This window comes from Anser cygnoides, chromosome 21 (assembly GCF_040182565.1).
Source record: "Anser cygnoides isolate HZ-2024a breed goose chromosome 21, Taihu_goose_T2T_genome, whole genome shotgun sequence".
Classification (NCBI taxonomy): Eukaryota; Metazoa; Chordata; class Aves; order Anseriformes; family Anatidae; genus Anser; species Anser cygnoides.
In genome coordinates this window covers 3,191,084-3,208,690 of record NC_089893.1, presented here as the reverse complement: position 1 = coordinate 3,208,690, position 17,607 = coordinate 3,191,084, and the positions used below count along the sequence as shown (strand labels likewise).

At 49.0% G+C, this 17,607-nt stretch overlaps 1 protein-coding gene across 16 annotated transcripts in view; it reads right to left on the bottom strand.

Annotated features, from left to right (window-relative positions):
- Positions 1-17,607, bottom strand: part of CEP164 (centrosomal protein 164) — a 40,358-nt gene that overhangs the window by 7,257 nt on the left and 15,494 nt on the right. For 15 of the 16 annotated variants that reach the window (XR_010826148.1, XM_066981120.1, XM_066981121.1 and 12 more), the window contains 16 exons: positions 16,073-16,156; positions 14,330-14,413; positions 10,983-11,068; positions 9,187-9,336; positions 6,968-7,186; positions 5,611-5,742; positions 4,933-5,149; positions 4,256-4,333; positions 3,866-3,997; positions 3,450-3,572; positions 2,872-3,015; positions 2,572-2,655; positions 1,627-1,695; positions 1,094-1,272; positions 528-654; positions 42-109 (listed from right to left, as the gene is read on the bottom strand). Coding sequence is in view for 15 of the 16 variants with exons in the window: in XM_066981120.1 (XP_066837221.1) it covers positions 42-109; positions 528-654; positions 1,094-1,272; positions 1,627-1,695; positions 2,572-2,655; positions 2,872-3,015; positions 3,450-3,572; positions 3,866-3,997; positions 4,256-4,333; positions 4,933-5,149; positions 5,611-5,742; positions 6,968-7,186; positions 9,187-9,336; positions 10,983-11,068; positions 14,330-14,413; positions 16,073-16,156 (1,976 nt within the window). In the remaining variant the exon portion in view is untranslated. The remainder of the gene's footprint in view (positions 1-41; positions 110-527; positions 655-1,093; positions 1,273-1,626; positions 1,696-2,571; positions 2,656-2,871; positions 3,016-3,449; positions 3,573-3,865; positions 3,998-4,255; positions 4,334-4,932; positions 5,150-5,610; positions 5,743-6,967; positions 7,187-9,186; positions 9,337-10,982; positions 11,069-14,329; positions 14,414-16,072; positions 16,157-17,607) is intronic. The other variant, XM_066981125.1, reaches the window with a different exon arrangement.

The window sequence follows — 17,607 nt, the reverse complement described above, 5'->3', positions numbered from 1 at the left end:
CAATACCCATTTTCTGAAGTAGCTGGTATACAGATACTCACTGATCAAATTGCAAGTTGCTGTCCTCGTGGCTTTGAGAAGGTGGGGAAGCAGACTCTCTGGATGAGTGCTGAGGAGTTGAAACATTTCAAAAGCTAATAAATATGTATGGGAAAACAGAACCCCAGGGCCCCCCTTAGAATCAAATTAGGGGCAAAAATTCTGGATGAAATCACCATGTTATCACCCTGACCCGAGATCAGTGCTGGAGATATTCTTTATGTGATATTTTAAAATAAGTAATAAGGACATATCCGTCCCTGACTCAAGTCCTGCTTTTGACTCCAAGGACACTCAGGTATCCCATACTCCTTTCCCCTAATATACAGAAAGCAACAAAAAGTACAAAACACTGATCTCTCATGGTAAAGAAAACGCATCATTGCATCTCAAATGAATTCAGGCAGAAAGAACCTAAGTTGGGATTTTCCAGGAGTTACAGCCTCAAATCTCACAAGGCAAATGACTTTGCAGCCAGCTTTACTCACAGCTTGAATAGTTTCTCTCAGGTCTTCAACATGGAGCTCAGCTTTCCTTCTTGGAGACTCCACGCTTTCTTCTGCCTCCAGTTCTTTCAAAATCTCCTGCTTGCTCCTGACAGCTGCCTCAAGCTCACTGTCACACGAAAAGGTAACAACGGCAGCAGTTGGTTAGACTGCGGGTCCATCTAGCCAGTAATCTACCTGCAAGCGTCCAAAGCAACCTCCAGTTTCCAGGAAGGAAAGGACCAGATGTGCAAGACAAGCGGGAACACAACCATACTGATGACAGGGATTCATAACAGCTTACAGCAGCTGTGTCTCATACAGTTTCCCCCACACAGGAACAGACACAAGTAAGAGACTTCACACTACAGCAGTTGGCAGATACCGACTACTAGATCCAGGGCTGGGGTACATCAGACAATGGAGGCTATCAAGCTGAATAACCAGTAAGACAAGCTTCTGCTGCCCCTGGCTGCTAAACACAGCTGAACCATTCATGCAACACCTCTAGACAACACTGCTATCAGGTAGAATTTGTACACTAAAGGAAATTTCTCACACACACACACCTGATACGCTTCTGCAGCCTTTGGCTTCGGGTCTGCAACAAATCCACCTGGGCCTCCAGCTCAGACTTCTGGTCTTGGAGCTCTTCAAGAGACCTGCGCAGTTGCCGGATGGACTCAAGAAGGTTGGTGTGCTCCTTCCGATTCTCCTCGAGGCGGAGTTGAGAAGCTAAAGCAGCTTCCTAGAAGCAAACAAAAAATCCCCCAGACTTCCCTGACAACAAGTGAAAGCGCAGAGTGTGCAAGAGACTTTTGCTATCTGCACAGTTCACAGGAGATCCCAGAGCTACAAATGCACAGACCACGTGCCCTCCTAGGGGAACAAGACTGTCTTCTCTTTTTGAGAAATAGCTGCAAGCTAATCAAACTCCCAGCAGGATGGCACTCCAGGCTGAGGCAAGGTGGCAGGGAGGGATTTGCAGACTCACAATTAAGGAGCAACATAGCTTGCTTTTATAAAGCCATGGTTCTAGTGTGCCCACTCTACCCTCCCCAAAACAAAAGCAGCGCAGCTCCTCTCCAGAGCTAAGACATACATCTCTTTCTAGCTCAGTCCGTCTGTCTTCATCCAGCAGCTGCTGCCTTTTCTTCCTCAGAGATTCCTCCTAGATATGGTAGACAGCGTAAGTGTCAGAGCATGGGGATGGCAGCAGAGGAGACTGCTGATGCTCAGCAGTTTCAAGACCATTTCAAAATACCTGAGCATTGTTCTGAGTTTTGCTTTATCCCATCCCCATCCCATTCCCTTCCCTTTAACTTCAACAACAGAAATACTTGTAGGAATATTTCATTATATTTGCTAGAAAAATTTGTATTCCTGTGGAAGGAACATCCCCCTTCTGTTCAGCTGTGAGAGCATTCAAGGCATATAGCCATTTCTGCAGCACCTCACTTTGCGAAGTTTACGGTTGCACCCAGCATTTCTCTATCTTTTCCCTTCCTCACTCCGGTGCTCCTTGGAAAGGAAGGGCTAACAGAAGCAAGCCATTGTAGCAGGATGGGACTTAAGAGATTTGGCACACAGAAATATCAGCCAGTGATTTTTGCCAGCTCCACAGGAACATCTGGAGTGCCTCCCCCTCCCACTCTTGTGCCCAAGATTGAGAAACACTCTTTTCCTTTTCATCACAGAAGAAATGAGGAGGTAAATCAGGAAAGGTTTGTCTGAAATCTAAAGTGACACTGAACAGGACATGCTGCCATGAACGGATTTTACCAGCCCTCTGTCACAGCCACACAATGCCTCCCACGGCAGGAGAGTACACCCAAAGCACTGACTCTCACCACAAATCCCACTAGCCCTAAGGCTGTACCGCTAAGAATGCTTAGCCCTGCTCTGACTCACACCAGAAGTTTTAACCTGTAATTTGGACGGTAGCTAAAATCCTGGCTGATCATTCCTCAGAAGTCACCCATGAGGAAGCAGCCAGAGGAGCAGCTCAGGCTAGGAAATGTCCGCAGGTCCAACATGGCTGACTCACCTGGCTAAGAAGCTGCACGGATCTTGCTTTGACATTCTTTGCACGTATTTCAAGCTCATTTTCTGAATCCTGTAGTTTTCTTTCCTGCACAGAGATGTCAACTTAAAGAGAGAACGACACAAGTTCCTCACTCACCAGGCAGAGCTCTGCCACCAGAGGGAACGGGGGAAAAAAAATAATGGGAAATTGTGACCTGCCTCTTGTATCGCCCTTGGTTGTAGAGGGTGATGCACTGAGGTGTCACAGTACCCCGGCCAACCCAAAGCAGCCAAGCCACAAAATGCTAGGCAGTCTCCTCACCTTCTCCCTATGCCTATTCTGCAATAGGGTCAGCCGTTCATCCAGCTCTGCCTGCAGAGCTTTCACCTCCACTTCATGAAGCTGTCGGAGGCGTGCCATCTCACTTCGCAGGCCTTCAAACAATTCTGCTCTTTGCTTTCTCTCCTGTTTGTTACAGAATACAAACAAGAAAAGTGGCTGAGTGAAACACAGGGTTCTCCAGCGAGCCCCCACGAACACACAGGACACACACCCTCTGGAAAGCCATCCCACAACAGCTCCTTAGCAAACACCAATTTAAAAGCAAGATTAAAACCTCTTGCTTATAGGCGCAGCATTGTTAAGAGAACTGGCCCTTCTAGGCAGAAGTCAAAGCGTGCATGGCTGCACAGAATGTTTTGACAGGTTAACCTTACAACCTGTCCTAAATTTGCTTTACATAGTGGCACCAACAGCCAGTTCTCTTAAAACAAAGGAGATCCCCCAGTTTTTTGGGTGGTTGAGATAAGCAGGCCTGGCAAGCAGCAGTGCCAGCCCAGGAACAGACCGACTGAGCCATTACAGTGGCCTCCCAGTTCACTGCTATCCCCCAGCAGTACCTCCTCTTCATACTGATCCTGAGTCCTTGCCAGGACCTCCTGGTGCTCCTCTTTCATCCTCTCCATTTTCCTCTCATGGTCTTTTTCCACTCCCTGGCGTTTCTCTCTCATAAGCTCACTGAGCTGCAATGACGACACAAAGAGGTTTCCCTGAACCACTGCATTGCACTGCAGTGGCTCCCCAGGAGAGCAGCTTCCCACATGAGCAGAAAGACTGAAGTTCAGAGTACCTTGCGAGTAGGATCAGGCCATGGCCTGGACAGTAGAAAGCAATCACCCCACTGAGATGAGATGGTGCAGGAGTTCCCCTTCCCTGGATGCACCAGTCACCCTTGGGCAGGGGACTCGGCATCTCAGACCTCAAAGCTCCAAGGAGAGAGGGTGAAGAATCGTCAGCATCCAAGACGAATACTTGCCTCATGTTCATATGCCATTACTTGATATGCTTTTTGCTGCATTTTCTGCTCTGCTCTCTGCAAGTCTTCACGCAGCCGAGTCTCCTTACTCCTCTGTGCCTCCGCTGCCTGGGTTTGTAAGCTAGAAATGGCCTGCCATGAAAACCACCCACAGAGACTTGTCACCCTTCTGACAAGATCCATTTAGTGCCACCCCACAAAGAGCAAACAGCATGGCAAGAACCGGTGTATACAGTCTCACCACCCCCTACTTGGAGCATGTCCAAATGCTGAGCCAGACCAGAACCATGTTTAGGAAGTGGAAAAAACTAGTGCCACCCACCCTGGCCACATTTGGAGACACTGTGGGAAGGAAAAAACAATTTACATTCTAGGGACACTATCTTTTACCTTTTGATGCTTCTCTTCTGCTGCAGATTTCAGCTGCTGGAGTTCAGTTGCAAACTGTTTCTCCAGCTCCTCTGTTGCCTACAGGAACACGAGCAAAACAATCTGCTGGAAAACCTCTATTTGTAGGGACATGCTGTGCAAGATGTTGTTGCAATTAACGTCTATCCATAAGCATCAAAAAAGCACAACAGTCAACCCCTTTCAAACCAAGTTACATACAAGGTGCTTTTACTCTGTATGTGCTTTCCCTCCTAGAAGACCTCAGTGGATCTCAGTCATGCTGTGCTATGCTGGAAGAATTACAAACAGCCTCCATTCAAGAACCCCAAGCTTTCTGGAGGACTAAAGTAGCAGCCAAAGAGGTATCCCAGCCTGGTAAAATAGTTTGCTTTAGCTTGGCAAAGGCACAGTGTTCTTCCGCTCTTCTGCAGATGCAATGTGGCCACTTAAACAACCATTACTTAATCACCATTGTAATAAAAATGGGGGAGTACTCCTCCTCAGCCCAATCATACCTCCAACAGCATGCCAAACATCTTTTCTTTGTGTTTTAACTGAGTCATTATTAAAGCACGTGAAGGAGTTATTTATTCTCATTTAATTTTAGCATTGCAATGCAAGCCAGGTCAGCATAAACAGCATGGGTCTGACCCTAATCGGTAACAAACAAGTCTCACCTTTCTCTTTTCTGTTTCTAATCTCTCCTTAAGCTCCCTCAGGAATTGTTCCTTCTCTTCTTCCAGCCTGACCATCTCTTCCTGTTGAGCTTCCTCCATTTCCAGCTTAATTTTCTCCAAAACAAGTTGCTTCTTCCTCTCCAGGCTCTTCTTCTCTGTTACCTGCAGAGATTCCCACTCTTCTCTCAATTTTTGCAGCATGAACTCTTGCTCTGCCCTGGCAGGTTTGCAACAAAAAGAGAGACAGAAGCAGGTCAGAATTTGTTACTTTTAACACTGTGCTCCATTTAGGAACCAGAGCTAAGAAAATACACTGGTACAGGACAGGACATGCAAAATCCAGAAGAAATGGAGAACCAAAGCACACTTTGATTCACAAGTGTATCAGCTAAGGTTTTGGAAACAAACAGCAGAGCAATCAAGTAGAGACGTATCTGCCAGCCATTACGGCCCATCAGTTTCACCTCCAACCAATACTCCGCTCCCCAGCACGTACAGCATCACAGTTAGGCCCTCGTACTTACTAACCAGGCCAGGCAGCAGCTATGGGAGGCTCAGGCTGGCTAGTACTTCCTCTGCATGGTTGCTGGTGGCATGCAAGATGCGTCCCTCCCAAACCCCCCGAGTTTATATCCCTAGGGATGACAGCTTCCTACTATTTGCAGGAAAACTTCTCACCTTATCTTTTCCTTCTCTGCCTCAGTCTCTGAGGCGATTTTGGCTCGCAGCTTTGAGAGTCTCTCAGTTTCTTCCTTTCTCACACGCAACTCTTCTTCCTCAGAAACCTTTGCCAAATCCTCTTTCAGAGTGCTGAGAAATGAACAATAACAACAACAAAAAGTTCAGGAAGCTCTAGTATCTTCCAACTGCCTCCCCAGGGCCTACAGCTCAGCTCCCACTACCCGTGCCTCCTGAGCGATGCATCCCCAAGACTCTAGCCAGTTAATTCTTTTCCATACCTTCCCAGTCTGGCTGCTGGCACAGGAGACGCAGCCCCTGAGCATCAAGCTTCTGTGGTGTATTTTTATAGTGTACTGTACCACCACAGGTGGCACTTTTTTCAGTAAGTGAAATCAACTGCTCTTAAGTGAAACCAGACTCCCAGCCAAGGTAACCGGAAGCATTAGTACATCTGTAAGCTTCACACTTGCATACAGCACCTTCTTTTCCCACTGCTTTAGACATTTCTCTCTCCAGGTCCAACTTCTGTGCTGCCCCTTGCACCCAAGACAACATTCCCACAACATTTCACACCAAGATACCTTTTCTGCCTCCCTGTGTGCTGCTAACAACTTATTTGGGGTGGCCCTGGTAATTCTAGTACAAGTCCTGAGAGAAAAATCTCCCAAATAGAGGATGCCACTCCCATTGCTGTCCTGCTCCCTGGATTGCTATTAGAACTTCAGGCATTGGCTGGGTTTTACACAGAAATCCATGCCCTATTCCTTAAAGTCTTGTTTGGAAGTCCCTCTTTAAAACATACAGTACCAGAGCTTCAAATAGTTCCTCTGGGGTAACCTCATCTTCTCTAATGTTCCAATTTCCAGTCCTGTTACTACCGTTTAGCCCAGAATTTGAAAGTCTGCCAGGTGGTAAAGCTCCAAGTACTGAACTGGAAACTTTTCCCAGGTTAACAATAAGAGACAGGTTCACAGCTATATGAAAGCTGCACGTGTACCAAATGGTAGCTCTTCATGCAGGACATGAGGAAGATGCTCTCTTGTCTGTACTGGAGAGAGATTTCCTCAGGCAGACTGCATCCTCTGCATAGCTGCTTTGAGCATTTACAGCACTGACAGCAGACCACTGCTCGTTTCAAGATGTGCAGATCCTCACCCACAGGACTGTCTGGGCCAGGACAGAGTCGCATGCTCCTTCCCACCCCGAGAGCCCTTTTCTTGCCTCTTTTACCCACAGCTCTGCAAAGCAGCACCCGTTTCAAGGTGGTGGCCTAGAACACAGCACAAACCTGCTGCCACCAACAATGAATTGCAGCTGGGAAAGGCTCGGGGGAAACAGGACAAAAGAAGAGTACCTGAGGGATTTTTCTTTTTGCTGATGAAGCTTCTGAGCTTCTTCTTCTTCCTGTTGCCGCATCTCCTCCTGGAACTGCTGAATTTTCTCCTCCTTTGCTTGCAGTAAGTGCATTTTCTCTTGTTCAATCTCCTTCTCCAGCTCCTTGGCTATTTCCTCCAGGGATTCTTCACTAGGCTGGCTCAGGGACCGCTCTTGTTTTATTTCCTTTTCAGGTTGCCTACCAAAAAAAGAAAGTTTCTTTGGCAAAAGGGTGAGAGAACTGAGTAACACGAAGGGAACAGCAACATTCCCCCACACAGTATCACCTTCAAACCAAAAATCTCAAAGCCACCTACTCTACAAGCTTGCCAGTCTACGAAGGGAAAGGATGTGCAGAAGCTCCCCTAGACTGCAGCCACTTGCAGGCTGCTGCGGAACGCTTGCTGTTTAGCTCACAGGAGGCGAGGAACAGCAGCGGAGGCAGGTGGAGGACACGGAGGCAGAAGACAACCTTCCTACAGAGCTCCTCCTGCCAGCGTCCCCTGCAACATTCCTGGAGAATAAATCCGTTCACCTGCTTGCCAGCCAAACTCACGGGCCTCACACCCTGAACTTTTTCAGCCGCAGATCCAGGAAAGCATTCTTCACAAGGCTATTGAGGGATACACGGCCCGGGCTCCAAGCTTCGAGTAGCATGTTATCTCGGATAACAGCTTGGGGTGTCCCCAGGCACCACTGGTTGGAACTCTCATTGACTCCCAGAGACACTCGGACTGATAAATTACTAACCCTAGCCCTAACAGCACTTAGGTCCTGAACGACTCTTCTTTTGGCACACTTACAGCTCACCTTGTGAGGGTGACATAGCCGCACCTCGTGAAGGACCTAGTAGCTTTGAAAACCTGGATCTGACTGCCAGGCATAAGAGCAGATGCAATCAGTACTGGTTTCTAACCCAGGGACTGGCAATACACTTCTCATGGACCAGGTATTTTTCTGCAATTGCAATCTAAAGTGTGCTGGGAGTTTGCCAGCCCTAGGCAACAGAAAGCCCTAAGCTCTCCAAAAATTCAGAACCAATCTGCTTATAATTAAGGTGGTTTTTTTGTGTGTGTGTTTTATTTTTTTTTCCCAGACACAGAACAGCAAAATTATAAGGTGTGTCTGAAAGAGGCTGAAGGGGAAGGAGGACAAATGAAGAGTAGTCTAAGGACAACATTTTTATTCTTTGCTAGTGAAAACTGAAGCAGCGAGGTTTCATCATGCTCTGAGACTGCTAGCATAAGGCAGAGAGACTTCTGTCTTGCCAGGAATCAGGGAAATAATAGCTCTAGTAATATAACCTTGAGTCAGAGAGAAAAGGTTACTCATGCAGCCATTAGCAAAAGAACGAGAGAGAGGAAAGGGTGGTAGGGTCCTGAAAAAATCCTGCTTCCCCAGCATTCCCCCGTAACACCACATGCTCTGGGCCAACTGCACAGATGCCTACAGAAGGTACCATTTATCAGGCTGCTCTGCAGAGCAACTCGGGCATTTCTACCTTTTTATCTCTTGCTTTTGCTCTAATTTTTGTTTTAAAAGCCACCAAACCAACACACACACATCTACACAAACAATCCCTAATAAAAAGGGAGGTGCTGTGCTTGTCCTCACACCAAGGATAGCTACTCCACCACTTTGTCTTGACAGATCCATTGCCTATTTTTTTCCCAATTACGTCTGCTGATCTGTCATTCGACACAGAAAGCAAAGTCAGCGCGTTCACTTCTATTGCAGTGGAGCTGCAGGAACAGACCAGCAAACACCACCAATTTAGTACCATGAGAGACCAGTGGCTTTTGCAGGGAACCCGAGCTCTGCCATCGTGTGCTCTGACTTCATTACCTCAAACCAGTGATCCCAGTGACTGAAAGTGAAGTGGTTACCTCCCCCCACACACACTGAGACCTCAGTAGTACTCAGCAAGAGAACTCAGGATCTGTAGGAAAATGTTTATCAAGGTGTGTGAGTGCTTAGCCTTGTTAGCGACACCGCTGAGGAGGCTTTTCCAAGACCAAAGCAAACAGATCTTTCTCCATACCACAGAGCCCTACGCCCCAGGCCCCAGGGGGCCTAATATCTCCTAGCGTGCTAACATCACACAGTACCTTCAAACAGTAATGGGGTCGGGGGGGGGAGGACAAAAGCTGTTATGCTTATAACACCAGAGACTTAAACAAACTTAAACGAAGCCCTTACTCTTTCTGTGGGGCAGCAAGCTCTTCCAGATTGATTGGGCTATCCAGCGATCCCTCCACCAGCTCCAGGGCCACCGCCTCTTCTTGTTTGGGATTTTCTAAAGCAACACACTTCTGTCCTGATGTTTCACAACCACTCTGATCCCTCTCACTTTGCAGCACAAAAAAGGTAACAGAATATCAGATTAGCACAGGTCAGATTCTCGTGGCTGCCCCAGGTACACAAAGACAGAGGGAAGGTGGGACGTGCAGCTGACTTAGATGGGCAGTCGGCAGCACCAGCTCATGCCTGCCAACGGGACTCCATTGTCCAATATAGGGCTGCCAAAACCCCAGCAAAGCTCCCAAGAGCCAAACCATTCACACCACCTCAAGCTCTGCCAAACTAACAGGCAACTGAGGATTTAATGCATCTGTCTACCTCAAAACACTGAATCTCGTTGCTGGATTACCTCCCTCTCTTTGCGAGTTCTTACAGGATTTCCCCAGGATACATCAGCCCTATTAGTAATACGTTGTTGTCTAAATTAGAGATAGAAATATTGGCAGGCATGTCTACATCTACAGTTCTACTTCATCTTGGAAGCACAGAGAAGAGAGACTAGGCAAGCACAAGGTAGCTTTGCAGGCAGAGCAAGAGGACACGCAGCTGGGAAGCAGGTACCAAGTGATAAGGAGACAATTCCTGGGGGCAGAACACATTTTCAGGGACCTTCACGTGAACAGCTCCTCCAAGCACAAAGTTGTGAATCCCAAGTGCACGCAGCCAGTCATTAAGATGGACTGCAACCTCTTCTGTTCACAAGCTTTCCTGGCACAGGCAGCAGCTTCTTGGTTCCCAGTGCCCCAGAGTGCTGTGTAGCTCTGTGTGGAAGCTAAGAGTTTGGACACAACTCATCTATAAATGCCACATACTACAACTCTCAAAGGCAGCGCGGGAGCTCAGGAGACCATGGAGCTCACTGCTCAGCACAATATTCCAATTGTTTTAAACAAGTCTCCACAAGCAGGAGGGAAATAGCTCCCCTAGAGAGTCTAAAGTTCTCACAATAACTAAGGGTCTGGAAAGCCTGCGCTGCTCTCGGGGTAACAGCTGTTGCATTCTAGAGATGTCCACACACCAGGATAATAAAACAGCTTACCGCTTACACCTGGCTAAACAGTGACTTCCCCTATGCCACCCCTGTGGAAGGAAGTTGAACGGAACTGTTCCCACTGGAGCTGAACTGCCCTGCCATCGGTAGCAGGAGCCAGGCCCCAGGAGCCTCCAGCTATGGCTCTTCCCAGCAAAGAGCCGGCAGCCCAGCAGAACCAGTACTGACCGAGACTGGGCCCTGCCTCAGAACCTGAAGGTCTGTTAGCAGGCAATGGCTAGTGCCTGTCTCCTACAGGTAAATGACATAAGGCACAACGCAATGAGAACAAAGTCAGACCGTCTTTGCAAGAGACTGACGTTCCCAACCTTGGAGCAAAGTCGGAGAGCTGTAAGGAAAATGGAGAGGCCAGCTCCACGGCTAGGGGTAGTCGCAAGGAAGTGGAAGGCAGGCAGTTTTGCTGCCTTCCCAGCCAGAAGCTGAAACGAAGCTGGAATCTGTTGAGACAATACTAAAGAGGTGGTGGGAGAAAGACTGAATGGAAGAAATCCTGTGAGAAGCTGCAGGGTCTCAGGATGTCCTACAGGGAGCTCCTGTACAGGTTACAGTGACTACAGCACAGCAGAGGCAGACAAGACAGGAAAATCATCTGGAGCTAAAGCTGTCCATGCCTCCTTTCTAGCTCTGACTGGTTGTACCATACCTCTCAGCAGCTTTTGTTCTTTTGCTTTGCTCTTCTTCTATACTGGCTTTGCTTTGATCTTTTTCTTCTTCTCCCAGCTCCTGGGCCTGCAGGTAAAAGCAAACAGTGTGGAGTTCGCTGGCTCCTTTGCCATCAAAGCCTCTCAGGACCTCACAGAGGCTCCGCTGAAAAGCGGTGCCACCCTGGTCCAACACACCAGCACCAAGCCCACGGACCAAACTGCATCACAGAGTACTCCAGAATGCCCAGCTGAACGTCTTAGCTTCCTCTCCTGCAATGGAACCAAAGTCTCGAGATATTGCAGGGGCACCTTGGAGGAAGAGATCCATCAGCCCAGAGACATCTGGGAGCTCTGCTCTCCAGGCTGTGGTGTCAGACTGTGGGCTCAGGTTGGCTGTTTTCAGTACAGAAGATGAGCTCTCTGCCAGGACTCAGCACTCCTAGCACAGGCTTGGGTTATTTCCCCCGGCCCTGAAGGTCATCTTAACGCATCCAAGTAACAATAAAATTGATATATTGACTGTGACCAGAGTCACAACAGGACTTGATCCTGCCTTGCATCCTGGCTGTCAAACAGATGATGATGGGCAGCATACTTCATGCAGCCACATCTACCTACAGGCTGCTGACTACGCCATCCAGCAGAAATCCGTCTGGGTGTTGCAGACAAAGCCAGCTCCCTTGGTAACACACTCAGAGTGACTTCAGATGGCTTACTTATGAAATAGGAAACACTTTTATATTCAAGTACTTGCTGTTTCAATAGTCAGCTGCTCCTGTTCCCACCTGCCAGCTACCAGGCACCTCTGTCCCTCCAGCAGGGCCACACAAACACGCGTTGTGTAATTCACCTGGGGAGAGGGAACAGCTTCCCTCTCCAAGCTCTCAGTCCCACATGAGAAAGGATTAGCAGCTCATCCTGCCTGCTGAGGCTTCTGGATATGAGGTCTCTTGTCCAGAGAGGAGTAGCCCACTCATAAGATCTTGGGGACCACAGAAACAGCAGGTGAGCTCTTCCCTTGCCATGCAGGAATGTACTGTGGAGCAGGGCCAAAAAAGCAATTAAAACAGCAGTAATTTATGCAAATGTTCAGCAGAGCAAACAGCAGAAGGATTCCCTGCAAGTGCTGTCACCTTCCATCACATCAGCCTGGTCAGAGCTCTCCCAGGCAGCTCCCTGCCACCCCAGCCTAAATAATGACTTAACTCCTGAGAGCTGAGGAGCCCTACAAACATCTCCTGGCTCAAACCAGGCTGTGCCGCCTGTGAAAGGAGAGAAGCCAAACAAATGAAGAACGAGATCTTTCGGGGAATAAAGGTAACCGGTTACAGAGTGAGCTGCTGAGCTCAAGCCTGGGGCCACCGTGACACTCCTGCCCAACCCGCCTTCTCAGGGGCAGTCCCTCCGCAGAAACCACCGACTGCAGATACCTCCAGACATACTGAGAAGGTGACTGGAGCGCCTGCCTGCAGGGAACAAGGGCTGGATTTTAAGCCCTGTCTGTGAAATTGCTGGAGTCTTGCCCCTCTTGTTGCCTCAGGATCCCCAGCAGTCCCAGAGGAAACACCAAATACTGCTAGCAGCTTGGTTTTCTGTCCTGCTTAAACACCAGGCTGAGTCCCACAGGAAAAATCTCAGGCGCTCGCAATACAAAGCCAGGCTCCTGGACACATGAAAGCAGGATGACAGATAATAGGCCGTCTTCTCTCTGCAGAGCATAGCCCCCAAGGGGCCTCGACAGGAGGATTTCCACGGTCTCCAGCACACAACAGCTCAGATCCCATGCCTGCTTCCAGCTCCTCACCGCTATCACAGCAACGATGCCAGCAAAGCAGGATGCCAACACTTCAAATGCCTGCTAAGTGAAGGGTGAAAGGATCAACCTCCCCATTGCCAGCAGAGAAGTCAAGTCTTGCAGGCAGCAGCCCACACTGCCTCTGCAATCTACCACAGCTCCTGCCAAAACACGCTAACCAAAAGCTTCCAATGCTGCGCACGTGTAGTGTCACAGAGGCAGTCTTTTTTTTTGAAAGAGAGTATTTTGCCAATAGATTTAAAGCAAGGCAAGCTCATTGCATGAAAGTAAACACATTGCAACAACCCAGTCTCATTTCAAAATAGCCTCTGTCTTTCAACAGAAAAGAGCAGCTGCAGTTCTGCAGGGGGCACCATTTCAAACCTACCTCTCTCTCCTCAAGACAAGGCTGTAATAAACTCAAAATGTGCCTGCTCCAACAAGACATTTGTATGCACGAGGACTGTGCTGTAGCAAGAGGGAGAGGGGGAGAACACAGCAGGCATATGTTTTGTTTTCCCTTCACATCTGATTATGCTCATTATTAGGCACAAGAGGACAGGTGTATTCTCCAGACAACCTAACAAACTGGATTGCTCCTCTCTGCTGGACAGGTGGTGAGTTTGCCACTCAAGGTCTCCTCCAGTGCAGCTGATCAACTCACTTACAATCAGAGCAAGGCTGAGTAAACCCCAGCTGGAGCCTGACCCTCTGCCTCCCCGTGCAGCACGCTCTTCCAGCCAACGCGCTGATGAGCTGAGAGGATGGTGCAGGAGAGGGGTAGCTGGGATGGCTCAACAGGAATGTGGGGCTGCGGAAGACAACTCAGTAACATGCTGAGAAGACAAGATAAAACCTCAAGAGGCACAGTAATCTTCTCCAGTCAGGACTGCCCTAACATAGCTACATATGGGGCCGATGTGATGTAGGAGGCAGACACGTGCAGGCATATGTACGCTCCTCCATATGCCACAGACTCACTGAACGGATCCTATTTCGCAGCTACATGAAAGCAGGCAAGACAAGCAAATGCTCAGCAATAGGCTTCCCTAAACCCTACAAAACCTGTCAAGGGGAGGCAACCTCCTTTTCTTCATTTTATACTATTGTGTTCTGCTACACGAGTCCTCTTCATTTGCTTAAGAGAAAGAAAAGGGACAAAAAAATAAAAAAGAAAAAAAGTAAAATAGACTCTGCTTCCCACCACTCTGTGGGAAAGCCAGTTGTCTACACTTGTAGTGGGGGCAGTGAAAGGATGTGTCTGGGAGCCTGCACACATGCACCACTCAAATCACCTCTACTCAAAGAGTATGTTCATTGTATAGCTTCCCCTCATGGGAAGGACTGCAACTACCTGCTTCTCTGCAGATAAAATAGTGCACCAGAACTGCTGCTCCAATCCCTGCCCCAAAGGCAGGGTGCTTAACATCTCTCTCCTGTTTGCCTCAAAGCCTTATGCCAGTAGCTTCATCCTGTGCTTAGTACACCACAATGCAGTATTTTAACCTGCTGGTTCAGAGATTGGTCCCTGATCACATGTAAAGCACTTACCTTGCACATGGGGCTGTCTAAAACAGGAGACAGAACACCCACATCCAATACCTGCTCAGAAAACCGACTCTGGAAAGCCAAGTCCTGAAGAAGAAAGAAAAGGATCAGTGTCTGACAAGCATGCGCTGGTTTTGCCAGAGCTCCTGAGAGATTAGAATAAAATCCAAACACAGTTTGGAATCCATGCTCATCGTTCCACTGATAGCAAGTCAGTTCAAATATCTAGTGCTACTACAATTAGAAAGGTTTACAGGACACAGGAGACGGCTACATCAAGACTCAGGCCTGCATCCAAGACCAGATCATAGCTGTACTGCAGTCAGATGGCTCTGGTAGTGGCTTGACCAGCAGCAAGCTGGGTTTTCTGCTCCCCGTGCTGTAGGGGCACGGGCAGACGCCATGGATTACCCAGAGCTACCTGCGTGGATGACAGGTGGGGCAGTGGCACTGTGCTGCAGCAAGGCTCTTTTCACTGATGATCCCGGAGGAAACTCCCCCTGCGGTGCCAGGGGACTGCAATTCCACCCAAGGATGTCATGGAATTGCTGCAGGGCAGCGAGCTCTGCCATACCACCCCATGCACTCCTCCATGCCACAGGTCACAGCAGGCAGGGTGACACACAGCACGTCTACAGCAAGCAGCAGATTTCCCCCCTCGGCCCCCGACCCAATTGCCAATATTGTTGCAGATTTTTCTGAGCTTTTTTTTTTTTCCCTAAAAGCCAGCTCCTGCAAGTTGCCCACAGGCCGGTCACTCGCACAGTTCTCCCAACTGGCAGTGGGTTCGTGCACCTGGCTGCAGACACAGCGTGCGTGTGTGTGTGTACACGTGCCCACGAGCAAGCACTAGAAGAGGTATCGTTTGATGCAGCAGCCACTTGCCAACACAGGCTTGTACTAACACTGGTAAATAATGATATTCTCAGCCATTTTCTGGCCATGCTGCCTCTGCTCCCAGTGGCAGATGGCAGCGGCAGTTTCCTGTAGAGACAAAGAGATGCTGATGGGCACTTCACCCCCCATCTCAGGGCTACCCTCCTGCATGTTCTCTCTCTGGGACGCTCAGAAGCCAGGTCCCCCAGCCATACACACTTCCAATAGAAAAAGCTGTTTAGTCCCTTAAAGCATGATTTTATATTGCTTATTATTTTCCATTTTGCAATTATCTGAGCGGAGTCCCAGCTATGAGCGACCTACTTTTGCAGGGATATTACCTCACCCGCAGAACGAACCTGCACTTTTCTGCAGTCTCTGCTCCCGCTCGGTAAAAGCCTGTCATCACGCCTGACCGTGGACGTACCACAGCCTCCCCACCACGAGAATACCCACGTCAGGACCTCACAGAGCAGACCTGTGAATACTTCTGAGTGCCTGACCTGGGGCTGGCTTCTCCCTGGGAAGCATAGCCATGGAGTAAGAGAAGGTTTGAGAGTGAGAGCTGGTTCTGCCAACACTGCTCTATGTACACAGGCAGTTCCTGGTCAAGTCATTCATCTGATAAAGCCTGTGCTTGCTCAGGAATTTGCGAAGCACAACTGTGCTTCAGTATCTCAAGAACCCCCCTGAATACCAAAGCTACACAAAGGATGACATGGGTGGCCTGTGCCACAGCTGTAATGTCACTGCTCAGCAGGGAGTCAGGGCAGTAAGAGTGCACGAGATGGCCACGATCTTCAACTGGCTGCACGTTCCCAGGGAATGCAAAGCCCATGCCCAAGGGACGAGGGGCTTTTAGCAACTCACCATATGCTGAATCAGGTCGTGGTCTGAGCGGTTGGAAGCCTGCAAGTCCTCCACACATTCACTGGTCTCAGATGCCTTTGAAAGCTGAAAGGAGATACGCATTATGGCCTGTAGATGTGCTAGCCCTGCCACTTCATTTAGGCATTTCCAACTAAAAAGAAGACAAATGATACTCGGAAGACAAATCTGGTCTCTGTATACCATTGGGAAGTAAAATAGCATGCGTCTGAGGTGACTGAACATCTTAGGAAAGACCAAGGGTGTGACCCACAAGACAATCACAAAACACCACTTCACAGAGAAAGGACTGGGGAGGGAAGACAGGTGCAGAGGATGGGACTGGGGAGGGCAAAGAAGTGCTCTTCAAATATCCCTGATAAAAGGCACTTGCTTATGGTCCTGTTCCTTCTGCAAGAATCTCCACAGCTCTGAAATCTCCCTAGACCACCAAGCAAGCGTGCGAAGCCACCCAGAACAGCAGCATGCTTCCTCAGTGACTTCAGAAGTCCAGCACCTTGCTGTGCTATGCCCCCGTGCAGCGAGGACTCCTGTGTTCCCAGTCATCGCGAAACAACGCAGAGCTGTTCACCACTAGCGCCCGTGCAGTCCTGCTGACTTCAGCACAACTACCCAGAAATGTAAAGAAAGCACGCAGATGGTGTTTATAAAAGCAAAGATTTCAGCTTTAAGCTCTTCAGGACAGAGCATGTTTTTTTTAGGCTCAGTTTTACAGTTTATCGTTTCTTAGACGTTGTCCATCAACGGAATGAGATAAGTCATCAAAATTAGCTGGAGGAAAATTAGATCGGAGAGGCATCATTTATCAGGTCTCACGCTAACACTTCTGCACGACACTGAAAAAACCTGGAAGGTGTGCACCTGACCCCCCAGCCACGGGGTCCAGGCTGTTACCCCACCTGCACCTCGTGATGCAGAGCAGCCCACCTCCTGCCGGAGCCTGCACAGGGAGCTCCTCATTCCAGCCCGCTGCCACCAGCTGTCCGCCCGTTTCCCTCCCAGACAGCATCACAGAAGCAGTGCACAGACTGGAAGGAAGGCTCCAGGCTCGAGCTGCAGCTCTGGAGCCAGCCCCCAGGTACAGTCCCACAGTCCTTCCCCACGCTGACCTCACGCTTCCCTCTCAGCGTCCTCCCGCGGAGCTGTAAACATCACAACCGGCAGCTCGCTTTACACTTTTGCCCTGTCTCTACATAAGCTGAGAGAAACAACAGAAGGAGAGAAACAAAGCAGCACGGACAGCTGGGCTTGGTGTGAACTTCATTATAAAACCTGCTTGCTTAGTACAGATGGCAGCACTGAAAGCTGAGACTTATTTCTCCTCTAAGGCTTGAAACACACAGCCCCGTCCAGGATTTTTGCCTGTCGGTTGCTTTGGACAGCACTTTGTGTCTGCATAGAAGAATATTTCCTAGCTCAGTACTAAAGTTGCCGATCTGGGAATTCAGAGCACTCGTGCCCCCCCAGGAACAGGCTGCTGATTAGGAAAGCACTTATGCTGACTTAACAGAAGATGA